The sequence below is a fragment of the Natator depressus genome, chromosome 7 (genome assembly GCF_965152275.1).
Source record: "Natator depressus isolate rNatDep1 chromosome 7, rNatDep2.hap1, whole genome shotgun sequence".
Taxonomy (NCBI): domain Eukaryota; kingdom Metazoa; phylum Chordata; order Testudines; family Cheloniidae; genus Natator; species Natator depressus.
This window is the reverse complement of record NC_134240.1, coordinates 117,331,582-117,358,455: the sequence shown is the minus strand read 5'-3', so window position 1 is coordinate 117,358,455 and position 26,874 is coordinate 117,331,582. Positions and strand designations below refer to the sequence as shown.

At 45.6% G+C, this 26,874-nt stretch overlaps 1 protein-coding gene across 1 annotated transcript in view; it reads left to right on the top strand.

Moving 5' to 3' along the window:
- LOC141991181 (VPS10 domain-containing receptor SorCS3-like) overlaps nt 1-26,874 on the top strand; it is a 468,227-nt gene that overhangs the window by 424,608 nt on the left and 16,745 nt on the right. Inside the window, exons 19-22 of the mRNA XM_074959394.1 lie at nt 6,701-6,887; nt 16,286-16,419; nt 21,569-21,692; nt 25,716-25,828. Of these exons, the coding sequence (XP_074815495.1) occupies nt 6,701-6,887; nt 16,286-16,419; nt 21,569-21,692; nt 25,716-25,828 (558 nt within the window). The remainder of the gene's footprint in view (nt 1-6,700; nt 6,888-16,285; nt 16,420-21,568; nt 21,693-25,715; nt 25,829-26,874) is intronic.

Here is a 26,874-nt window from a genome sequence, read left to right as displayed (position 1 = left end):
CTGGTCTGGGGTAAAGTCACTGCAGCTGGCTGTGCGCCATCCAATCTGCCCCCAACACGCCTGGGCTTGGGGTCATGACTGGGAGTAAGAGGGGGCAGGGCCAGAGATCACTGCCCCCTAGCCAGTCCCCATCAGTATAAAGCCCCTAACGGGCTGGCCCTGGGGATCAGGGAAGGTTGATGTGCGATTTAGCACCACTTTCACCTCCCTCATTCAGATGCACCCAGGGAGACCTTGATGTGGCTGAGGATTATGCCTGAGTGATCCAGTCCCCAGGACACTCAGAGCGGCATCTTGAACCACCGTGTAGCTGCCATGAGCCTTTGGCACATGATTTGTCAGGATCTCTTGGAAATCACAGACCTTTGCTCTGATCCCCTTTGCCAACCTCCCATGGATAATCGATTGCTGTGGCTTGCCCCCTAATACCTCTCTGTATTCAGCAAGGAGGCTTTCGTTTGGGGTGCGATGGTCCAGAAAACTTCACCACCATGCAGTGGATTGACATAAAGCCTTAACAGATCGCTGATTCTTGGCACGCTCTCAGGACAATTTTCAAAGGCATGTGTAAGGACATTAGGCACCCAAATCTCACGTAAATGGTATTTGGGGGCCTAAATCCATCAGGCTTCTTTAAAATTCCCAGCTGTATCGATTTTGGACACTGCCATTTGTGGATACCTTTAATAAAACATAATTTCCTTGTTAAAAATCTCCTGGCAGACACTGAATGTGCACGCAAGAAAGAAACATGGGAAATTATCAAATGCCTTCCCTGGGTCGCAATAAACAGGGCAGATTGTGTAGATGGGATCAGAATAGAAGTGTTAAATCATCCATGGTAAAAAGAAAGAGAGAATTTGAGAAATCAGGTTTACTTGGCATTCTGTGTTCTGTTTGTTTATCTTTGTGCATTTCAGTCAGCTCAGACAATAAAACCACATTGGTCAGCTTCATTGTCTGTTTCTGGTCTATTTTGCTTTCCTACTCTAATTCAATGGAGGTGTGTTTAGGTTCCCAAAGGTCAGAGGGATGCTTTAATATTTTTAAAAGTAAAACTTTTGTCATTGATTTCTTTTAACCTAAATACCATGATTATGAATTATGTGCATTATGGTATCTTCTAAAGGCCCCAACCAAGATCAGGACCCATTGAGCTAGGTGCTGGACAAACACACAAAAAGAGACCATCCTGGCCCTAAATCATTCACAGTCTTCACAGAAAAGACAGAGCAGGGGTAGGAGGGGAAACAGTATTAGGGAGGTGAAATGATTTGCCCAAAGTCACAAAGCTGGTGTCACTGTGAGATCTGGGACCAGAAGCCATCTCTCCTGACTCCCAGTTTAGTGCCTTAGCTATGGTACCATGCTGTCTTCTAATACTTTTCTCTAACCTGAGGGTTTTTTTAAGCATCCACATATTTTTCATTAAAAATATAATGCAATGAAATGGTTCATTGTAACCAGTCTGAGATGACAGTGTCTCTTTGCATAGGTTCATATTCCTCCTGCTTCTGCACAATGGGAATTTCTTGTCTACCTGGCTGATTCTTTTATCTGTTTAGATTTGACAAGGTATAAAGATTTGTAGAGACATTATTGAGTGGGAGTTCAGAAAAGAACAGACAATCTAAAAATTAGGAATCTAGTAGTAATGTATTAGGGAACTCAAGCGGAACAGCTGCAGACAAAGAATGATAAACAGACAGGAATAAGGTTGCAAGCAAGGTAGTTGAAGAGTTGTGTTGGCACAAGGTTTCAGGAATTGAAGGCTCCGGTGAATAAACAGATAGGCAGGGTTAAGATGTTGAAAGGGGATCAGATATGATAGCTGCAGTGCCCTGTGCCTAAAATGTTATCTATTGTTACTAGAGGTGGTCAAAATGTGTCCATTGAAACATTTTAATAATAGAAAATGGATTTTTCAATTAAATGGAAATTTCCATGACAAAAATTCTGTTATGGAGAATTTTTGGTGGGTTTTTTTTTTAGGTAAAATCAAAAAGTGTTCAGTTTTAAACAAAAAAAAATCAATTTTCAGATGAGAGAGGGAATTGCTTTTTTGACACAAACCTGAAAACCTTAGGGAAAAAATTCAGAGAAAACAAAGAAATGTTCATTTTCCTCAGCTCTGATTATTACAAAACTTGAGGAAATATAGTAAAATCCCTGCTTCCCTCTAGTTTTCGTGCCAGAACTATGTCTGACTGGGCTTTAAAAAAATACTAATGCACCTCTGTGTGTGTGTGTGTGTGTGTGTGTGTGTGTGTGGTTGTGTGCGTGTTAGTTATGTGCTTGGCTTCATAGCATTCTAACAGTGTGCCAGATCCTGAGATGGGATTAGTGTGTAGCTCTGTTCAAGTTGGTGGACGACACAAGCTGATGATCTGGTCCAACAGCTCTGTGCGCAGTTACAAGTAACTGTTATTTTGTCTGTTTCTGGGTGTCCTGAACACACAAGTATGAATGGCTGAACCTGAGCTCATCCATGAGGAGCTGAAGGTTGTGCCATATGTTCTTCAGAAAGGTAATTTTCCCTAGATTTATGGTGGATCTTGGATTTTACCATATGGCGTAGCTGGGTGTTAAAAGATCTCCATGCTGGTAATCCTACAATAAGCACATGGTGGTGGGTTTTATATATTGAAGGTATATATAGCTTTGTTATAATTTCATTAATTTAGCTCTGGATTGTGACTTAGATTGTGCAGTTAAGCAATGGAGTAAGAAGGAATAAGAATGCACTGCCACATGAGCTCCCTGGACATAGGGTCCGGGCAGACACAAGGAAGCATAGGTATGAGTCTCTTTATTGTTTTGCTGAAGTAGGTGGGAACGGAGTGAGCCCTGGCTCCCTCTGCCACTCTGCACCAGGTGGGAGCTGCACCGCTGAAATCAGGTCCCTAACGTTGCAGCCTTCGCTCTGGTACTGCAAGGCGAGGACAAAGCTGCTCAACAGCAGCTTTTTATTGCTAGCGAACTGAAAAAACAAGAACAAGCCTGAGCAAATCTTAGGACTCTGCATATTTATTCCTAGGTGGTAAAAATATGTAAATATATATGGGTGGAAATCCTGGCCCAATTGAAATCAATGGGAGTTTAGTATTGATTTCAGTGAGGCCAAGATTTCACCCATTCTCTGCACCCTTATGGGCTTCTGGCAAATTGCCAGTGCAGCCCTCGGTTTGGAAAACTTTCCCAGCTGAGCTCCAATGGGGAAGAGCTGCCAAGGTATCCTATAGGTAACACCCATCTCCACCGATTCCCGCTGCCCATCAACTGCCCCTAGCATTCCATTGACAGAGCTGCAAGCTTTACGGCAGGCCACGACCACATTCCCATTGAGTTGTTTACAGGACCAAAGCTGTAGAAAGTGCCTCTTGAATAAATCTGGAGAGCAATGATTTTTATCCGTTTGAAATGCCTCCTCTTCGTTTCCAGTTTAATTTATATTCATAAACCCCCATTGTACATGGGGCAAGCAGCCACCTTTCGATATTTCAAATACCAGTCCACAGCTAAGGAAATGGGGAATGGCGGATTAGCACTATTGCTGGGTCTGCATTAAAGAGCCAGTAACTGGGTGGAAGGATCATCTGCTTCTGTTTAGCTATTAGAAATCTGTTCCTTAATCTCCATATCAAAACCTTCCCTTTATATAAAGGGGAGGGGAGAAAACCAACCAACAAACCGAAAACCTGGCCACCAAACAATGAGAAAAACAAAAAGAAAATGAAATGGCACGAGCTTGGAACTCCAGAGATGGAGTTTTCATCCTGAGGTCACCAGGACTGAATCCAGACCAGCTGTGTTTTTTACCATATGTTCAGCGGCCTCCCAATAGAATGAGTTTGTGGGCTCAGTGCAGGCCCCCACAGAAAAGTCCTGTGGCATTTAACAGGCAGTAGTGAATTCATAGATTCCCAGGTCCAAAGGGGACACTGCGATCATCTAGTCTGACCTCCTGTATAGTGCAGGCCAGAGAACTTCCCCAGAATAATTCCTAGAACAGATTGTTTAGAAAAAAAATCCAACCTTGATTCAAAACCTTCCATTAGTAACCTTTCTATCCAATGTTTGAACTGTCCAGGAGAGTACAGTAGAGCATTCGGTCCTTGCTAAAGAATTCTATAGGATGGTTAAAAAGCGTCTTCACCCTCTACTAAATCCTCTGGATTTTATAGCACTCAGTTACATTTCTACAGAAGCCTGTTGGCTTCCTCCCTGTCAAATTCTATAGAACTTTTCCATATTCCAAGAGAACAAAGGCGAAATGCAAGCCCCATTGAAGTCAATGGCAAAACTCCCCTTTGATTTCAATGGCGCCAGGATTTCACCCAAGTGTCATCCTCACAAAAGCTACATGCATGCACAGCACCCTGGCTCGTAGTCCCAGCAGAAGAGGCCATGGATGGAATGGACCTGGGGGTTAAGTGATACAATCCCTATGGCTCAAGGCAAAGATACATTGGCAGGGAAGAAGCTAACACAGTCACTCTCTGAGCTGTGGAAGAAGAGATTCCCCTCCCCGGAGCTGTCAGTCCAGCTCTGACAGTCACTACGCAGAAGTAAGTTGTAAAGGGAGGGAAAGATTTGTCCCGGAGCCTGAGTGGACATGCTGCTGTGTCATCGGCTTTGTCCACCTTTGGATATTCTGTTGCGTTTCCTAAGCCACTTTCCAGTTGATTGGCTGTTGCTTGTAAATTCAGGTAGTTATGGTCTCCAAAGGACCACCTACAACCTCCAGCCAATCCTCTTCTCTGCCCCCAACGTACCTTGAGGGTTGCAGGGAGGGAGCCAGCTCTCTCAGCTTTAAGCCTGTTGAGGATGCTATCCTATTGGGGGGCATCCCAAGCATGGAATTATAGAAGGCTTCTGTTCCCTTTGTGCCACTTGACCTGTGCAGAGAGAGCAAATCAGAGCAGAGAATCTACCCCTAAATCTGGTTGTTATTGTGGGAAGCTATCCCTGTTTTGCATAGCAAAGGCAAAATGGTGCTTTTAATTACCTGGCCCCTTTGGGGTTTAATGCAGCCCTGTGAGTATGGTAGTGTATTCCAGTGAAGTCCGAGGGAGGGAGGTGGAGAAGCATTAACTGGGTCTGAGCTGCATGGTAGTTTCCCTCCACTAATTAGACCAGCATGTAGTGTATCGACATCATTAGCCTTGCTCCTGAGCCTGCACATTGTAGCTTGTGGGAGTTTTGCTGTTGTCTTGCACGGGAGCAGGCTGTTTCACAGCAGCTCATGAGAGCATGTTAAACTCAGGAGTAGTGGTTGGTCTTGAGCTGGAATTTCTCTCCTCTCTCTGAATAGACATAGAGATAGAATCTGTTTGATTTCTGGAGTGGAGCATCCCAGGGATGTACTCAAACATTCTCTCTCTTTTACCCACTTTCCCAGTCCAAACTGGATGTGATTGGAATCCTTATCACCTCAAAGAAAGGATTTTGGGTTGTGAGTGCTTATCTGCACAGAGAGCTACACAGATTTAAAGTAAGGGGTGATTTTAAACTGACTTACTTAAATCAGTGAAGAAGGCCACGTGGACGCTTTTATTTTGGTTTAAAACAGGCTTATTTTGATTTAGCCAATTGGAAACAAATGTAAAAATAAACCACTTTGGGTCTGTCTTCACTGCAGTTAACTCGGGCGCTTACCTGCGTTTTAGCCCAAACCTCCCTACCATCCACACAGCAAAACCTTTGACCTGGGTTTGGAGGTGCTCTAATTTCAGGCAAGCTCATCCCGCTGGGGGCATAGGTTAGAGCCCGGGGCCCTGGTTTAACTGAGGCTGGAACCTGCCCACTTTGCAGCGAGGATGCAGGCTAGGTCACTCAAGGGCTGATAGTCCTCCAATGCCCTCCCTACAATTCCCTGCAAAGGACAGACAGGTTCTCCCACAATTGACACAGTTGACTGGGAAAGAATCCTAGAGTATCTCAGCACAAAGAACCATGGGATGTGCCTCCCCAGATACACACGGGCGAGTGCAGGAACAGTGAGGATGCAGTACCATGGAAAGGGCTTTGCTGTGACCGCATCCTGCCTGGGTTAGGCTAACCTGGCTTCTCAGCCCCAGGTGCTGATCACCTGGGTTAACCGTTCAGTGAAAACATATCCTCTGAGACCAAACTAACTAATTGTTTAACTGAACTGGTTTAAAAACTGATTTAAATGAAACCGTTGCAGCTTCTGCAAGTAGACAAGGCCTAAGTCTCTGGGATTTCTTGTCTGCAGCTATTCACTCATTTGTACGCCCTCCTCTTCATATATGCCGTGCACTCCAGCAGCACCTGGAAGGCGCTCCTAGCTAATCCTCCAGCAGAGACATAACCTGCCATCTACGCAGCTCCTCCCATCTCAACTGCCCCCAATATAGACACATATCAGGCGACCCATAAGCAGCACTGTAGTGGCATTCTCCCCCCTTGAACCACTGGATCAGGCGTGGGAGGATAGCACCTGCTCAGACCTCTTAATGTCCAGGTTGTTCTGGGCATTCTGATATATAATAGATATAATATACGAGCTGGAGCTGGTGCTGGTTGCGTTTGGGGCATTGCAGCACTTGGCGGAGATTGTTTTGCCATGTGCCGGGGTTGTCTTCGCGCCAACAAAGTGAAGCTGAGCAGCGGGATGGAGTGGAACATCAATCACCCTTCTCAGCTGAGTTCCTAACCACTGTGCTCTCCGTTGCAGGGCGATCTCCAGAGGACAAACATCCAGCTGGATTTCGGAGATGGTATTGCCATGTCTTATGCTAATTTCAGCCCCATAGAGGAGGGCATCAGGCACGTTTATAAGAGCGCTGGGATCTTTCAGGTGACGGCCTACGCCGAAAACAGCCTGGGCTCTGACACTGCCGTCCTCTTCCTGCACGTGGTCTGTAAGTAGCTGTGGGCGCTAAACTCTAGGGGTGAAATTCTGGCCTCACTGAGGCCAATAGAAAAACTCCCATTTACTTCAGTGAGGCCGGTCACCCGAGGGTTTATCTCATCCCGGCCTGTATACATGGCTCGGAGCTCATGATCTCCTGGTCCTTTAAGCAGCCTCCTGACCTGCAGGGTGAATTTCACTGCCTTGTCAAAGAAGATTCTCCTTCCATACATGCAGTGAGGGGTTTTAAAGGGCCAGCTCTGCATGCAGGGGATTGGTGAACATACTTCAGACAGCATGAATCAATCCCGCAAAACACAACTCAAACCTTTCATAGAATCATAGACTATCTGGGTTGGGAGGGACCTCAGGAGGTCATCTAGTCCCACCCCCTGCTCAAAGGCAGGGCCAATCCCCAACTAAATCATCCCAGCCAGGGCTTTGTCAAGCCTGACCTTAAAAACCTCAAAGGAAGGAGATTCCACCACCTCCCTAGGTAACCCGTTCCAGTGCTTCACCACTTTCCCAGTGCAAACGTTTTTCCTAATATCCAACCTAAACCTCCCCCACTGCAACTTGAGACCATTACTCCTCGTTCTGTCATCTGCTACCACTGAGAGCAGTCTAGGTCCATCCTCTTTGGAACCCCCTTTCAGATAGTTGAAAGCAGCTATCAAATCCCCCCTCATTCTTCTCTTCTGCAGACTAAACAATCCCAGTTCCCTCAGCCTCTCCTCATAAGTCATGTGCTCCAGCCCCCTAATCATTTTTGTTGCCCTCCGCTGGACGCTGTCCAGTATTTCCACAAACATTTCCTTAGGGTTTGAAAAACTTCAGGTCGTTTCAGCTGCTGTTTGTGATGTTTATATTTCATTCTCATGTGCTGCTTCACTTTGCGGTTATGGACAGCTCTGAAAATGAAAAAATACCTCAAGATTGGTTTATTCCATCAGTATTTCCAACTTTGCAGAAAATGCTACATAGCTCACAAGTGAACCTGGTCTCACCAGTCTTCCCATCAGTTTCTAGACCAAAGAGATGCAGACAAGCTTCTGAAGGAGCAATATAAATGCCCAGAAATACACACTGCCTTGGCTTGGCTTATTGCTGTTATGAAACAGATCCATAAAAAAACACTGCAGGAAATAATTAAATAATGTTACCATCTCTCGTGATTTTATTGCAAATCTCAGGATTAGAGCTGGTTGGAAAATTTCCATCAGAATAATTTTTCGACAGAAAATGTGGTTTCCACAAACTCAAAATGTTCCGTGGACAACATTTTTTGATTTTCCATCAGGCAAATCAAAATGAAATATATTGATACGAATTCCTTCAACATGAGTTGAAACCTTTCAGTTTGTTAAACTGCACTAAAAGATTTGGTTTCAAGTCAATTCAACATTAAACTGCATCAACATAAGATGTTGTGGTGCCTATGGGAGTTGCAGTTCGGGTGCTTTGTGCCTCCATTCTCTCCTGTGGACTCCTTCACTGATCTGCATTTCCCATGATACACCTCAGTCTCACTTCATTGAGCCATGGGATATGTGGTCCACCCAGGGTGCCTGGCACTGAGAGAAGAATGAGGCAAAATCAATTGAATGCTGATAGTCTTCCAATGCCCTTTCCCACAGTTCCTCCCAAAGGGTACACAAGTTCTCCCACAATTGACACTGTTGTCTGGGAAAAAATCCTAGAGCCTCTCAGCACAAAGAAACAGTTTTCAGAGTAACAGCCGTGTTAGTCTGTATTCGCAAAAAGAAAAGGAGTACTTGTGGCACCTTAGAGACTAACCAATTTATTTAAGCATAAGCTTTCGTGAGCTACAGCTCACTTCATCGGATGCATACTGTGGAAAGTGTAGAAGATCTTATTATATACACACACAAAGCATGAAAAAATACCTCCTCCCACCCCACTCTCCTGCTGGTAATAGCTTATCTAAAGTGATCACTCTCCTTACAATGTGTATGATAATCAAGTTGGGCCATTTCCAGCACAAATCCAGGTTTTCTCACCCCCCCCCCCACACACAAACTCACTCTCCTGCTGGTAATAGCTTATCTAAAGTGACCACTCTCTTCACAATGTGTATGATAATCAAGGTGGGCCATTTCCAACACAAATCCAGGTTTTCTCACCCACTCCCCCCCCAACACACACACAAACTCACTCTCCTGCTGGTAATAGCTTATCCAGAGTGACCACTCTCCTTACATTGTGTATGATAATCAAGGTGGGCCATTTCCAGCGCAAATCCAGGGTTTAACAAGAACGTCTGGGGGGGGGGGCGGGTAGGAAAAAACAAGGGGAATTAGGCTACCTTGCATAATGACTAAGCCACTCCCAGTCTCTATTCAAGCCTAAGTTAATTGTATCCAATTTGCAAATGAATTCCAATTCAGCAGTTTCTCGCTGGAGTCTGGATTTGAAGTTTTTTTGTTGTAAAATAGCGACTTTCATGTCTGTAATCGCGTGACCAGAGAGATTGAAGTGTTCTCCGACTGGTTTATGAATGTTATAATTCTTGACATCTGATTTGTGTCCATTTACTCTTTTACGTAGAGACTGTCCAGTTTGACCAATGTACATGGCAGAGGGGTATTGCTGGCACATGATGGCATATATCACATTGGTGGATGTGCAGGTGAACGAGCCTCTGATAGTGTGGCTGATGTTATTAGGCCCTGTGATGGTGTCCCCTGAATAGATATGTGGGCACAGTTGGCAACGGGCTTTGTTGCAAGGATAGGTTCCTGGGTTAGTGGTTCTGTTGTGTGGTATGTGGTTGCTGGTGAGTATTTGCTTCAGGTTGGGGGGCTGTCTGTAGGCAAGGACTGGCCTGTCTCCCAAGATTTGTGAGAGTGTTGGGTCATCCTTCAGGATAGGTTGTAGATCCTTAATAATGCGTTGGAGGGGTTTTAGTTGGGGGTTGAAGGTGACGGCTAGAGAACACTTTAATCTCTCTGGTCACGCGATTACAGACATGAAAGTCGCTATTTTACAACAAAAATACTTCAAATCCAGACTCCAGCGAGAAACTGCTGAATTGGAATTCATTTGCAAATTGGATACAATTAACTTAGGCTTGAATAGAGACTGGGAGTGGCTTAGTCATTATGCAAGGTAGCCTATTTCCCCTTGTTTTTTCCTACCCCCCACCCCCAGACGTTCTTGTTAAACCCTGGATTTGTGCTGGAAATGGCCCACCTTGATTATCATACACAATGTAAGGAGAGTGGTCACTTTGGATGAGCTATTACCAGCAGGAGAGTGAGTTTGTGTGTGGCGGGGGGGGGTGAGAAAACCTGGATTTGTGCTGGAAATGGCCCAACTTGATTATCATACACATTGTAAGGAGAGTGATCACTTTAGATAAGCTATTACCAGCAGGAGAGTGGGGTGGGAGGAGGTATTTTTTCATGCTTTGTGTGTATATAATAAGATCTTCTACACTTCCCACAGTATGCATCCGATGAAGTGAGCTGTAGCTCACGAAAGCTTATGCTCAAATAAATTGGTTAGTCTCTAAGGTGCCACAAGTACTCCTTTTCTTTTTGTAGAAACAGTGAGGCTGCAGTAACATGGGTAGGGCTTTTTTGTGGGCATGTTCACACCTGAGCTACGCTAACCTGGCTGCTCAGACCTAGGTGCGGATCACCAGGGTTAGTTGTTCAGTGAAAACATACGCCCTGAGACCAAACTAACAGGGGTTTGCAACAGTTTAACTGAACTGGTTTAAAAACTGATTTAACAGATAAAGAGGCAGATACAGTTTAAAGTTGAACTGACTCGAAACAAAGCATTTCAACATTTCTGAATCAAAATTGTTTGGAACTTTTCACGTTAGAAAAAGTTTTGTTATTTTAGTATGTCTCAATGTGGGACGAAAACAAATACAGAAATATTGGACTTTTCAGTGGGACAGAAATCTTGATTTCTATGAACCTCTGCTCTTGATATTTGCTCTTTTCTGAAAGCCCCAGTTCCTAAAGTCATGTGACTATGTTAAAATCTCAGCTTTCATTTTGAAACCAAGTAAATTTCTAGGCCTCATGGCTTCAAGAAAAGCTTGAAAATGGGATCCAAGCATATTCTAAAGGCTCAGAAATCAGAAGAAAAATAAAACAAACTCCAAATATATTGTTCTTTTTTATTATCCTGATTTTTGGGTCTGTGTCATGATTTTTGACTGTTTGGGATTGGCGATGTTGCTTAAATATCGCAAAGCCATTAGGCCTGTAACATTTTCTGGGGCGTTAATAATATGGAAGTACTTGTATAGTGCTTCCCATATTTAATGTATTTGACAAACATTAGCTATTTTATCCTCTCCAATGCGAGTGAAGGAGGTCACGATCATTAACCCCATTTTACACATTGGGCAGCCGAGATCCAGAGTAGTTCAGTGACTTTCTTAATGCCATAGAAGAGAGTGAATGAGTGTAGCACCCAGGATAAGAATTCAGGAGATCGGAGCGTTCTGCCCTGTGCTTGGACCATTAGACCACCTAGTCTGAGAGCTCCTGCTGCAGTCACTGCTATACCCTTCAATCCAAGTTCCTGATGGAAGTTCATAAAACTCCATTATCTTCACCCTCAGCCTGCAAATACACCTTCTCTCCCTCCTGCTGTGCTCCCCGAGGGGTACCCTTATCTAAAGTTTCCAAATGGCCAAGAGCCTGTGGAGAGGATCGATTTTAAACTCCGAGCTAGGTGTGTGAAAGAGAAAAATGTCCCTCGAATCTTGTATCATGCTCGTAATTCCCTCAAAATCAAGCACAACTGCATTTAACATCCAGTTATTGGAGCGTTAACTGCTCTTGGCATCACCTTGGGCCATTAGCTAACAAAAGTAGTTGTTAGCCAGTAATAGCAACCCATTGCTCAGGGATTATTTAATTTTATTATTGGATTTGCTGTTCGATATTGAGATTCTAAAGCCGGGGACTCACGTAGCCCTGTTGAGCCACTCTGTCTTCTTCTCCCTTGTCCTCTTAGACCCCATCACTGTGCCTTAAGACATGTAGCTTGATCTAAAGATTATGTGTTAATTATATTGATTACTTAAAATTCCCAGTTATCACCTTGAGGATTGACAGGTTCTTGTCCCAAGATCAGGCCCAGTATTATTAAAATTACTGTTCAGTTGGGAACCCCGATGTGCACAGTTGCAACACTCACACTTTAGGAACCCTTCTGTACTTACAATCGTTTATTATTACCTTTAGCAAAGTCACAAATACTCTCACCCAGCAAGGTAGGTAGAGACAATACAAAACATACATCTGAACATCCATATACTCATGCCATCCCTTGCAGAGCAACCTGAAATGTTAGCCATTATCTTCTCCATCACCATCACCTTCCTGCTCATCACCAGTGGGCACCATTCTGGCACCTCCCAAGGGTTACATCTCTCTCTCCTCCAGCCTGCAGGCTGGGATAGAACTTTTTAGAACATGTTACACTGATGCCACTATGTCTAATGCATATTCAGTAGCGACTTCTCCCCTCTTCCTTGTTTGTATTTCCTCACCCTACTAATGTTGGGGTGCTCTTCTCCTATAGGTCAGTATATTAATGATCTCAACTTATTATCATATACGTCAGTTTGTTCTCATGGCACTCTTGTGGTCAGATATCTGCAGATGTCATATTCCAGTGGTTCCCAACCAGGGGTACATGTACCCCTGTGCGTACACAGAGGTCTTCCAGAGGGTACATCAACTCATGTCGATATTTGCCTAGTTTGACAATAGGCTAAATAAAAAGCACTAGCAAAGTCCGTGCAAACTACAATTCCATACAGACAATGACTTGTTTATACTTCTCTATATACTATACACTGAAAAGTAAGTTCAATATTTGTATTCAAATTGATTTATTTTATAATTATATGGAAAACATGAGAAAGTAAGCAAATTTTCAAGAATAGTGTGTATTTTTTTCATTTTTGTGTCTGATTTTTTAAGCTAGTAGTTTTTACGTGAGGTGAAACTTGGGGGTACACAAGACAAATCAGACTCGTGAAAGGGGTACAGTAGTCTGGAAAGGTTAAACGTCAGTGTAAGCCAATGTTAGCTCATGTTCCTGTGGTTGGCTGGTGTTGTTATGGACAAAATTTCCTCTTACACACACTATTTCCAGTTCCCCAAAACTTAGGGGTGACCATTAGGCCATTTATCTGTGCCAAAGTTTATAGGCCTCAAGCCTTATGCTGACTGCAGAAGCTAGTGTCTTACAGGATACGGGCCTGTAGGTTACTTGCATTACAGCTGAATAAAATAAAGGCTAAAGCTAGCCCTATGGGCTACAGACCAGCGTTTCTCAAGCTAGCATAACCCCTTTATGTTTGCTATCAAAGTAAGACCAAAAAATGTATCAACGCTATTAATGTTAAACCTATACAACTTGTGTGTGTGTGTGTGTGTGTGTGTGTACGTTTTAAGAGATTGACAAAGAGCACTTGATCTTGAAGGGTTAAAGGTGGATGGGGTGTGGGGGAATGAGATTTTCTTTGCCTAAGATTACAATACAATTTTCACTGCCTTACACCCCCCCGATTGCCTTTCATAAGCTCCGGGGTCACGGCCCACTGGCTGAGAGACAGTTTAGAGCCGGCATTCTAGCAACGATTTTTTTGGTGGCCTCAGAGTGCAGCCACCAACTTTGGCTGGAGGCCGCACTGTCACCTTTTTCTAAAAATTTTTATTTTTATGTAAGGTTTTGGGGTTTTTTGCGGGGGAGCGTGGGCAGAAGGGGTGGGGTCGGGGGCTAGCCTCCACAAAGGGGGGGCTCTACCTGCTGCCCATGCACCCACCGCTCACCTCCTCAGCCCCCGCCTGCCTCCTGTGTCCCTCCTCACTCCCCCACTCACTGCTCACCTCCTTACTCCTCCGCCAGGGCTCCCCCCCCACTCGCCTCGCTGCTCACCCCCTTCCCCCCGTCCACCTCCTCTCCGCATCCTCGCTTGCTTCCCGCCTCCTCACCCCCCGCACTCGCCTCCCGCCTCATCACACACACCCCTGCTTGCCTCCTCACTCCCCCACTCGGAGCCAGACCCGCACCTGCCCTCCTCATCCTGCTGCTGGCTCGCCGCTCTCCTCTGCCAGGCCGCCCTCTGTCACCCCCACCTGCCACTGACCTCCTCACTACACCCCAGCTCAGGGTATATTGAGGCCTGAAACCTGTGTTCTCTGAGCATCTGAGAGACTGGGGCAACTCCTTCACTCCTGGAAAGCTAGTGCATGTGTCTGATGTCTGGCTACCTTGTTTTCCCCCTCAAAAGGAGATAACTGCAGCACCCAAGGCCTCAACCAAGCCTGGGGTCCCATTGTGTTAGGTGCTGTACGTACACATAGTAGGAGTCAGTCCCTGCCCTGCAAAGAGTTTACAAGCCAAGTAGATGAAGGAGAGAGGAGAAAGTGAGGCAGAGAGATGTAGTGATTTGCCCAGGGTCACATAGGGAGTCTGTGGCAGAACTGGGAATCAGACCTAGCTCTATATAGCCCCACGCCAAGCATAATCTACAAACCCACCTTTCCTTTCTAAAAGTAGTGGTCCATCTGACTACCAGATCTGAACATCACCGATAAGACATAATCAGCAACATGCCAGCATGCCTAGTGCATCTCAATTATCAATTTAAATTCAATCCCCCACAAAAAAATAAAGCAAGAAGCGGGGGGAAAACAGATGGAGAAAAAGCTGAAGTTCCAACCAATAACGTTAGCGTTTTCTCCATCTGTTTTTTTCCTCTTGTTCTTTTTATTTCTGTGGCGAGGAACTGAATTCTCAATTGTCATGCACTGGGAGTGATCACTAGAGTTATTTCTGGCCATTTGCTGCTGTGACAAGATTTCCTGCTGCATCGTCACCTTTTCGACCATTCCAGAAGCAAGGGAGGTTATCTGGTTAACTCTCGGCTCGTGCTTCTTCTCAGAACCCTTACTATAGAAAGATAAAGATGGCCCAATTACCAAAAGTAGAGAAGAAAATACTACCAATGACAGCTGACCCCCAAAAGTTCCCAGCTGTAGCTCTTGATCAAAAAGGAGCAAGAAGTTTAGATGCTTGGCCAGACTTATTCAAACTTCCTTGCTCTGGAAATCTCATGAGACCAAACACTTTCAGAAGACTCTTATTAGTACCTGGCTTTGATCAGGTCATGAATACCTCAAGCATAAATGTTCTTGGAACGTTTTGGTATTTCTGCTTCATGACGCAGTTAATACCAAGTTCAGAGGCTTGTCGAATATTATTAATATTAATCACTCACTAGTTACATTTTCAAATTAGTATCTTTGTGCTTTCTGCCCCTTGCACTTGGGAAAAGCTCCCCATAGATCTCTGCAAAACTACCTCATTCTCTTCCTTCAGATCCCTCCTTAAAACCATCCTTTGCTGTGACGCCCACAAAAAACTCTGACCACTGGCTATTATGCTGACCAGTACTGTATCATAGTTTCCTTGTGCTCCTTTGTCTGTCTGTCTGTAGCTACCTGTTACCTCTTGTCTTGTCTTAGATTGTAAGCTCTTTGGGGTGGGCCCATCTTTCTGTTCTGTTTGTACAGCGCCTAGCACAAGGTGGCGTTGGACCATAACTGTGGATATTGGCCACTTCTGGAATACTATTATTAATAATATTGAAAATGTTTGGGGTTTTGGTTTCAAATCATGAAGAAAGAGGGCTGTTTTCAGTTTAAAGAGTGGCTGGAGGGTCTTTTCTGGAGGGTCTTTTCTGATGTGTCTTGGTGCTCAGATACAATGATGATGAACAACCATATAAAACCCTAGCTGGACTGATTTTGCACATCCCTGGTATGTAGGTTTGTTTAATCAAGGGTGGAAATTTGTCCATCCGACATGGCTTGGAAGGTTGGTAATGGGTTATGGGCCCTTTCACCTACAGTACCCAGCTTAGCTGGTGAGATTGAAATCCTTAGCTATTTGAGAGCTGTTTGGTGACCTGTGCAATGAGTTGGTAGGTTTCAGTTTGGTTCCTAGCAGACAGATGTCCACGTTATAAAAAGCAACATTCCAGCTGGCTCCAACAGGCCAAGGTTTTAATGGGTAGAGAGCCTAAATCACTCTGTAAAACCCTAACAGCTTGTGCATCCCAGCTCCAAGTCTGAGACACAGTGGTTAGGCTGCATGGGGGAAGCTTGCACACCTGCCTCCTATGATGCAACCCTATAAAAGCTCAACAAAGAATTTGAGTCTACAGGGCTGTTAATCTGGTACCATCTTCTGTCATTAAGTAATCTTCTCCATTGCACCACATTTATGCTGGTGGAACTCCATTGACTTCAAAAAGGAGAGCATTTTGCTTTACGTCATTGTAGAACGTTGCTCAGGGAGGACTTACTGAGATGCCTGTAATAATGAGATCACCTCCTGCAGGTCCAGTGGAGCATGTCCATCTGAATGTACCCTTCGTTGCCATTAGGAATAAGGAAGTCAACCTTACTGCGGTGGTATGGCCGAGTCAATCGGGCACCCTTACCTACTTCTGGTGGTTTGGTAACAGCACCAAGGTACGGTCCCTTTTTATCATATTGTACTTACTTCAGTGGCTTGGCAGGGCAGAATATTGTTTGAGCAGCAATGAAAACATGCTGCTCTTGCTGGGTTTTTTCCCCTGGATCTAAAAAAGTTTGTTCGGTATCTGAGCTTTGCCCATTGTTATTTATTTTTCCCCTTGTGGGGGGTGCTGCAGGAGTCATTACATTTTTGCCGCTGCTTATTATTGTGCTTGGCAGACCATTGTTATTACCAGAGTTTGCTTGCAACTTAACAAAATTATACACCACTATATACTGGATAATGCTGGGTTTCAACACAGCATTTAACAGCTGCTGGTGTTCAAGTAACCATCGGTGTTTCCATTATATACCAGTATATAGTGTATAATGCTGGATTCCAACACAGTACTTTAAAGCCGCTGGTATTCAAATAACTATCGCTGTCTAGAAAGTCAAGCTAGGCTCCCAGTGAACTGTTCCTGCCTGACCATGCCTATTATTCAGAGCCATGAGCACAATTAAAGATAAAAGCGAAACCTCTCTTAAGCAAAGGGATTGGCAAAAATCAGTTGTCTACTACAAAGGATCTCTTTTTGAAAAGTTGGAATGAATTCTACAGGAGATTTTGGAGATGTTTCTAAAGGAATAAGTCAGGAGACTGCCGACTGGAGATGCTCTTTAATGCAGGTTCCATTGTTTGAGAGACCTGTGGGCTACAGTTTCAGACACTGCCGTCCTTTTATGCAGGTGTAAACTGCAAAGATAAATAATGTGGTTGCAATTTTGTGTCCACCAGTATATATGAAGGTGTTTTTGGTCACTTCAGTGTCTGCATCCGTGATTCACAAGTGCAGTCAGGAACTAAGCCTATGTTTTCACGGCAAAGAAAGTGTGGTTTTTACTTTGAGATAGCTATACTCCCCAACTGGGATTGATCTTGACTAGCTACATCAAGGCAAGTGCTCAAGTTAGCTATCTTGATGTAAAAATACACCTATTTTTGCTGGGAAGACATAACCTTAGACATCAAAGCAGTATAAATTGCAGGTGGAAAATTGTGCCTGCAGTCATTTGTGCCTGCAAAACTGGAGGGCATGTTAAGAATGGGGTATGAACATTTGAGCCTTTAAAAATAAGATAAGGATGGGAAAGTGGAGTTAAGTGGCTGAAGATCTCTTCTCAGCTCTAACAGTTCTGCAATTTGTTTGCAGAGTCTCAGATCTGTAAGCGACTGGTTTCCAGTGGAATCCTGTGCCGTTCGGTGTAACCTCGAACCCATGGACAGTATAGGCCGATATAGATGCCATGGCGAGGGATACTTTAGAAATGCACGGAGTAAAAATAGTTAATGCTAGTAATACAGCAAGATGATCAGTCATCTCTCTAGTCTCATCAGATTCTGTTAAGGAAATTGGGGTTGGCTTTCTGAAGAAGGTGTCATTTTGTGTCACTTTCACCTGTGGCAACCCAGGGATCCAGAATTGCCTGTAGACTTTAATCCATGGCCAGCTGTTGCCTACATCCTCGCCCTGAAAGCAGGATATGGTACAAATATACCCATGCCCCAGAATCGTGCCCTGTTGCTTCACAGCACTCGGCTTACGGATGGCAACGGGAATACAGAGATGTGGCACTGGCACCCTCTCTCTCTCTCTCCCCAACTCTGATGTGTGATAGTAAATGAGCAGGGCACTCTGAATGCAGAGGGGTGACTCGGATAGTTGCAGCCTTAGCACACACCCCTGTGTGTTTGTTTAGGTCTTGCGTGACAACAGCCACAGGGGTAATAATAGGGTGTTACCGGGGAGAATGCAAATAACTGATCATGGTTGCACAATGGATTTTCGCACTCAGGGATCATGCATTTGCTGACTCTTCCTGACGGAAATGGTGAATGTTTTACAAGGATGACTCATCTTTTTATTCTTCTCTATGTCCTTGTACCGGGGTGGCTCGGCCATTAGGGGCTGGAGCTCGCCAGTCCTGATGACAGAATGAGGCACACCTGGCAGAGATCAGGGTGATGGCCCTACAAAGAGCCCCAGGAGGATGATGGAGAGGGGAAGCTCAGGAGATTGTAGAGAGACTGCAGAGGGCGTGCAAGACTCCTGCAGGGCCAGAGTCAGCAGGGGGGAAGCCACCAGGCCTATGCAGAAGGACAGACTCCTGGCGGGAGGGTCTGGATGGTGCGGGGGCAGCTGACCCTATTACCATCCATTTCTTCCTGGGATCAAAGCTTGGGGCCCCTCTCTTCAGAAGGGGGAATCTGCCTCTCTGCAGCAGTATCCCCCCCTCTTTAGCAACCTTTGCATGGGAAGGGGCTCTCGGAGGGGTGGGGGCAGAAGGGAGAGGAGCATGGGGTTTAGCTCCTCTCTGCAGCACCAATCCCTTCTAGCTCCATGGATATTCAAGCTTGAGCAGCATTATCTGGATCCTCTCGTGAATGCTATCAAGCGGGAGGCAGCCAATGGCAGCACGAGCCATTTTGTATTGCTGAGCTCATTTGGCTCCCAGATATGCAAATCCCGGCACGCTCCAGAACTGCCCTCTGCCCTCCAGCACAGCCCTTCGGCTCTGCTGCAACACCACGGCCGTGCTGGCTTCGAGCTCCTGCTGCACTCTCTAGGTAAAACACCTCCTGCCTACAGGCTTTCCAGCCTCCGTCTCATTAGTGCCTGCGACTGCAGGGTTATGCTAATGTAATGCCGACAGACCCCGGTCATCGGCAGGCGGGATCAAACCTGGGACCTTGGGAGCTTAGTGCATGAGCCTCTACCACGTGAGCCAAAAGCCAACTGGCTGTTAGCTAAGGCTATAAAGCAGACTCATTTTAGATCTCTCTCTAAGTGGTCTCGCTGCCACTAGATGGGACAGAACACCACACCAAGGAGGTGTGTGGGTTACACTAAGTCATGTCACGGGGCATGTGGGATCCTGCTCCAATCCTTGCTTAATGTGCACAGCTGTGGGTCAGGGATCTGCAGCTAATTCAAGGCAAAAGGGCTGCTTTTCTTAGGAACAAATTGGCTCAAAGTACAGCTGCGGGCTGCACCTGGGATACACGCCTGCTGTCTTAGAGTTGGGGGTGATTTATACGTCCTTGTACCAGCTGCTCCCTGTTGGGGCTGGAGGCGAAAGCCAAGGAAGGACAGGCTGCGCTACCCAGGGATTCTGCTGGGAGTTCCAGAGACACCCCTGTGCGCGCAAACTCGCACATCCCTTCCCTGCTCAGGCCACCTGCCATTTCGAGAAGATCTAAGGGTGAATCTAGGCCCCAAGGTGTCACAGCACCTAACACCTCTTATGCAGCTTTGCAATCCCATCAGTGCACGGCAAACTTTGCCCCACACGCAAACCGTTCTTTAAAGAGCGCCACTGCAGAGCAACTTCCATATTAAGCACACCCTGGACAAGGCTCATTCTCCCCCCCACCCCCCAACACCAGACAGAGCCACTGTAGTGAACTGCTGGTCTGTTGCTTTTGCAATATAACCAAAGGCCAGTTTGCTTGGATTAACGCAGGTTCGGTTTAATAAATGTGTCCGGCTGTCTAATAATATGTTTGTGCAAATGAACCTTAAACGACTTGATTTAATTTAGAGTTAGTTCCCAGGCCTTGACGCTTGAATTAAATTGAAGGAATTGGCTGAATGTTAAAACACCATGATGCAGGTGAAATCAGCCTTAATAATACAACATCCAGTGCAGGCACACACACGAAAAAGGCAGTTTTGAAGACAACATTAGCTGCTGTTATTTTGGAATGGAATCATGGCTGGTAACCTGTCGGACAATTGCTAATGTTCCCCGCGGTTTAGAAGCACCCTGTTCTTCTTCTCCCATGTAGTGAGTGTATAGCTCACTAGGCATAAACACTATAGGGCTAGAGTGACCAGACAAGTTCACTCACTCGGTCTCTGAGTCCCGTATGACCAGAACATCTGGGCTAAGGGGATCTGCCTGCTGTTGCTTGGTGATGCCCAAGCGTCTTGAGCAAAGGAAGGTTGCATTCCCCAAGGAGAGCAAACACTGCTAGCCTGAGCCATGCCAAGTAAAACTCAGATTTGACTAGTCAAATGGCATGACTCATCCACTGCTGTGAAATAAAGGATTAACTTCATCCCACTCAGGCAAACTGACCCTCTGATGGGAATAAAATGTGAGAGATGTGAAGGAAAGGGTCTGGGTGGATTTATTTACGAGGAAGGGGCTGGTTTTGTGGCCAAGGCACTGGAGTGGGACAAAGGGGTCAGATTCCTGGCTCTGCCACAGATTCCCCTTGTGACTTTGGCTGTCACTTAACCTCTCTGTGGTTCAGCTCTCATCTCTATTTAGGATAATAATAATGCCTCGCACTTTTCATCAGTAGATCTCAAAGCACTTCACAAAGGAGATCAGTGTCATTAATCCCATTTTACAGTTGGGGAAACTGAGGCACAGAGGCAAAGCAGCCTGCCCAACGTCACCCACTAGCGGAGCAGGGAGTAGAATGCAAGTCTCCTGAGGCCCACTACTGCACTCCAGCCACTGCACCACCCTGGCTCCCTCACAGGGATGCCGTGATGATCCATGTATTAATGTCAAGTCCTCGGAAACGACAGTGATGAGGGCCACAGAGCTACTGAGATAGAAAGGCAGAGTTAAACATCTAGCTTGAGTTAGGCATGACTGCCATAGCTTGGGTCTGGATATTTTGGGGGAAGTACGCGGGGGTCCGACCTGGCTCCAAACTCTCATTCAAGGCCATCTCTGTAGATCGCTTGGCTAACCAAGAGCTGTGGGGTGGGAGGGAGGAATACTGCATTCTGCAAATATTATCACTCCAACTGTGGAGTTGCTCATTGTGCTCTACTTGGGTATAACTAGGAGGAAGGGGATGCAGTTCAGCAAAAGGAAACTTTTAGGCTGAATTTCAGGAACCATTTGGAATAGTCAGAGATGTACCTGGCTGTGGGAGAGTCTCCATAAGGGAAGTTTGGGAAGGGCCATGACTTGAGACATGTGTAAATGCAGAAAGCCCTGAGGAGCAATGCTGTATTAGCTGGTGGTGGGATGGATAAAATGGCAGTTCCATGTGTCATTGCTGCGAGTCCAAGAAGATACTGTAACCCCAGTCCTAGAATGCGGTTCTGTCATCATTGCTTGTGTTTGGCTTTTGCAGCCCCTCATCACCCTAGAAAGCAGCGTCTCCTACACCTTCGCCACCGAGGGGATGAACACCATCACGGTGCAAGTCTCTGCTGGGAGTGCCCTCCTCCAGGACACCAAGGACATCGCAGTGCATGGTATGCTCCACCAGTTGCAAGCAAAGCTCAAGCAGGGGGCAGGCAGAACCCAAGGGTCTTCCAGAGTCCAGCGGAAGACAGCGGGCAGTGGCTTCCCTATTGAATCTCAGTACAGGACAAGCCTGATTACCCCAGGGACAGGGTCCTGGATTATCAGGGCTTGACGTGTTTGGAGGATCCTCTGACTCTGGGGCCTGTTGGCCAGCTTCCCCAATTGTAAACGAGACCAGAGAGCAGGTTTGATTGAGCGAGGATCCCAAGAGGGAGCGATTTGGTTAAAGCACATTAACAAAATCCATCTAGCAAAGCTCTTTAGTTAAATTGCTATACTGCTTCCTCTGGGTCTGGGACTCTGCCCTGGCCTCTGTTATTTCCCAGGTTACTGGGAACTTCAAAAAAAAACAAGGCACTGAGCTCCAGATCCTCTAATTCCCATTGTAATCAAGGGGGTATTTGAAATCAATGGGAGTTAGGTACCTTACTACCTTTGAAATGACCACCAAATGAAATTAATAGGTAGCAGGTTTAAAACAAACACAAGAAAGTATTTTTTCAGGCAATGCACTGTCAACCTCTGGAACTCCTTGCCAGAGGGTATTGTGAGGGCCAATAGTATAACGGGGTTCAAAAGGGAGCTAGATAGATTCATGGAAGATAGGTCCATCAATGGCAGGAATGGTGTCCCTAGCCTCTGTTTGCCAGAAGCTGGGATTGGGTGACAGGGCATGGATCACTTCATGATAACCTGTCTGTTCATTCCCTTTGGGGCACCTGCCATTGGCCACTGTCAGAGGACAGGATACTGGGCTTGATGGACCTTTGGTCTGACCCAGTATGGCTGTTCTTATGTTCTTATGAGGATCTGGGCCTAGGACTTCACAGTAAGATACATAACTCTGAGCTTTATAGCTCATATCTGCACTGCGTGGGAATCCACACAGCACTTACTGGACCTCGGCAGTTCCTGCTTGCACTGGGCACAATACAAATCCTGGACTGGATTCGCAGCGGGGCCATTCCAGAGTCCTGGTCAGGCATATGGAGGGGATACCCCCAGAACATCATAGACTTCTCTCCCTGTGCCGCCCTCTGCTTCCATTATCCAGTTCTCACCAGCTAATGTGAGGAACATGGCCCTGCTCGGACAGCAAGGTTTTGCTATATGTGAGCGTCAGATGATGGAGGTTGCATTGAATGTTTGTCTCGTTCCAACGAGTACCTGTTGAATAAATGCTCATGTGGCTACTAGAAAGCTAGCTGTTGAGATTTAACAACCGGATAAATATGTATTTATCAACTGTGTAGCTGGGGAAATGCAGTGGATTTTAATAATCTGCTAACATGATTTAATAGCACACAGTTACTATTAGCCTATGTAAGTAAATCTGTATTTAATCAGCCTCATTTCAAGTGTGGTCAGAGGCATTGTAAATTTCTGGGAAATCGTTGTCTTTGGAACTGGGAAATAAGTTTCTTCAGGAAACGAATCCAACAGAGCTTGAACACGTGCTGAGTATCTGCAACCCACTGGGGAGAATATGTTAGAGGTGCCCCTCTGTGCCCAGTACACAAAGGATATGAGTCTTGTAGAGCAGTATCTAGCGAAGTGGAGCTCCTAAAGTCAAGCTGTAGTAGCCCATACGTTTAGTGCTGGCGATCACCAGTTTGATCCCTTGTCTGTGAGCCACGGTGGAAGATGTCATATATGAACCTGCTCTCTGGTTTCGGATGGATGGTTGGAAACACTACACTGTGCACGTTGGTGAAGGGTGAAGCACAGAAGACTTGGAAGCTGGGTTGAGTTCACCATACAAAAGTCGGTTTCACTTTGGGCAGGTCTGCACTTAAAAAGCTGCAGCAGCCCAGCTGCACCACTATAGCATGCTAGTGAAGATGCTGCTATGTCTGTCGGAGAAGCCCTCCCGTCAGCAGAGTGCTGTCTACACCAGGGCTTAGGTCGGTATAACTGCATCTCTCAGGGGTGTAGATTTTTCACGCCCTTGAGCGATGTAGTCATACCGAGGTTTGTAGTGCAGGCCTAGCCTTTGTTTGCCTTTTGTTTTTCTATCACGTGTGTTTTATTTAATAATGCTATGGCACCTAAAAAGAAAGGACAGCCTTTGCCATTAAAAGCATGACAAGACCTGTGGTTTTTATGGCAACATTTGTGGCATTCCTCATTGATGCTATTGTCAAGTTAATTTTACCTGCGTATTATAATACCTAGCTCTTTTATAGGCTTTGCATCTGTACATCTCAAAGCATTTTACAGAGGAGGTCAATGTAATTGTCCCCATTTTACCAAGGGGGAAACTGAGGCACAGAACAGGGATGTGACTTGCCCAAGGTCACCCAGCAGTCCAGTGGCAGAGCAAGGAATAGAATGCATGTCTTCCAAGTCCCAGTCCATGTCCAAGCCCCAAGGCCACCCTGGGAAATTATTATTGACATTCTTTTATTTGTATTGTGGCAGTGCCTAGAGTTGCTGACCAGAGCTCAGGACTCCATGATGCTCTCACAGTACACACGTGAATCACAAAATGCCCCAGAAGTCCCTGCTCCAGAAAGAGTTTATGTTTAATGTTGGCCGCTTCACCTGGGTTCTGTATGCTAATTATTGAAACCTCCAGACATCATAATGGCTCAAAACCATCCCACCCTCCATAAGAACGCTGGTCTGAAATGCCCAGAGTCAACAAGCCAACCTGGAAACCAAAACCTCAAAAGAAAACAAAATAGCCCCCTAAAAATTCACACTGAGGAATGCCTTGCAGCATGGCTAACGGTTCCTCCAACGCTGGCCTCAGGGGCACAAGCTCTAGGTGTGGTGGAAACCTGACTCCCTAACGTACTGGAAGAGCTTGTGTTGTGTCCTCCGGCAGTGGCTGGTCCTCTAGAGGATAACAACCTACTGCTGCTACCACCCAATGGAGTTATCCCTTTAGCTCAAGTGGTAGACATCTAGGCTGTGATGGAGAAGGCCCCAAGTCCAAACACATCCAGGGAGTCATTACATCTGCAACTGAGGGAGCTCTGCTGTTGACTGTGGAAAGCCAAATTCAGGGCATCAGAGGCTGAGACATCCCAGTGCAACCTGTTAGACTTTGTGGTGCTGCATTAGAATTACAGAGCCACGTGATAGCATAGTGAGGGAGACATTAGGGGGTTGTGGGCCAGGAAGGAGCAATACACCTTCGACGAGACTTGAAAAGAGAGGATGAGTCAGAGAGATACAGGGAGGCAGGTCCAGAGGCAGGCGATTGTGCCAACAGTGGGGAGATTACAGTGCAGGCCAGAGGACCGGTCTGGGCTTGGGTACTTTAAAAAAAAATTGTTCACTGAAACCAGCCTGGGATGCCCCCACTTTAGCTATCAATTAATTAGGAGGTAATTTTGCAGCGTCTTGTGAATAGCCTTCCCTGGATGTGTGTATCATAAGCACTATTGGTGTCTGATTTACTGGGGTATTAACCATTCCTGGCAAGGTTCCAGGAGACCAAACAGCTCATGCCTGCGTTTGGAAAAAAGCGTTCCTGACAGTCAGTGTTTGCTCTGCAGAGCACACTGCATGACAAGTGCAAGCGAACAAACCCATTTTGAGGCACTGGCTCCAAATTTCATCCTGACCCTGCTTTATTTACCGGGCGGCAGCTCTGCAAGCGGCAGGCCATAGGGTTAGATGTTCAAACTGCAAACCCAAAGCACGATGAAGGGAGCATGGATCCCCCTCTCTTAGCGCTTTCTTTTCTCCTTTCTTTCCTTTCCCCTTTCCTCTGTAAAGTGTCATGGGATGCTACTGGGATGAAAGGTCCTCTATAAGTGCAGTGTGTTCTTCTGTCTGTGTATCTCTGTCCTGCAGTGTGTTGGTCTGTCTCTTTGGCTTTAAGATCCTTTGACTAAAGGAACTGTGGTCCTAATCCAAAGCCATTGATGACAATGGGAGTCTTTTACTGACTTCCCTGGGCATTGGATCAGGCCCTATGTACTGTCCAAATATTATTATTATTCTCTCTATATCCACAGAGTATTTCCAGTCTCAGCTCTTGTCATTTTCCCCCAATCTGGATTACCACAATCCTGACATCCCTGAGTGGAGACAAGACATTAGCAAAGTGGTCAAGCGAGCTCTAGTGCAGGTGAGTGCCTGGTTCCCATTCTCCTTCCCAAACTATGGAAAGGCAATTAAAATGCAGAGAGTTTCATAGCAGAGTAGCTAAAAAAAACAAAGGATGGGAAAGAACAGACATAATGAAGCCATCGTTCTGGAGTTGTCACCAGCAGGCTGTTAATACGCTGAGCAATTGTAAAACAAATTCATTAGGGGATTTGTACTCAGCATTTTTCAACCTTAAGTATCCCAAAGCACTTTACAAACCCAATGTATTTGTAAAGTGGCTAATAGAATAAGATATTCCTTATTTCCTGTCTGTTGTATTAATTTAGGTGGGATATATGGGCCCAAAGAATCAAAGATGTTAATATGACCCAGACCCTGTCCAACATAAAATCGTTTTAAACAAGGTTCGGGGACTGGCATACAGAGACCTCAAGCTGCTTGGCAAACACACCATTAAAAAGCCCTTTCACCTTTTATTGAAGACACAGAAAAGAAGGAAAAACACTTAAAAGCGTTGGAAATGTGAAGTATTAAATAAGGCTGTTATTTTAACAATGTCCCTGGCTGTACTTCCCTTTAGTTGGAGAAAATCTTTAGAAGGAAAAAAAAAAAAAGTCTGACAGTCTCTTAGATGGTATTAAAGAGGGTAGTAGCTGTCCTGTGGAGGAAAAAGGAAGATAGCTGAGATGTGCTGAAGCTGTTGTTGTTAAAGTCCGATCCCGTTTCCTAGAAGATAAAACAAGACAAACACGCGCAAAAGTGGGAGAGCAAGGAACACCAAAGATAGCAAAAGCAGCTTCTGTCTCTGGTGTTGACTCTGACTTGCAAGCTCGCTGCTGGAAAAACACAAGCCCAGCACATGGTCTTGTCAGCTGCTCTGAGACCTGACAAACTTGTACCAGCATCAGGCTGCGTAGGGCATTACTTTTAGCTGCCTCCTTCTGGTCACAAGCTTACAGCAGTGTTGCAAAATATGCACGCTTGGTGGGTTAAACCAGACTCTTATTAGCGAGAAGGAAGAGGGAAAGACAGAGGAAAGGGAAGAAATAAGGTAGGCAAAGAAAA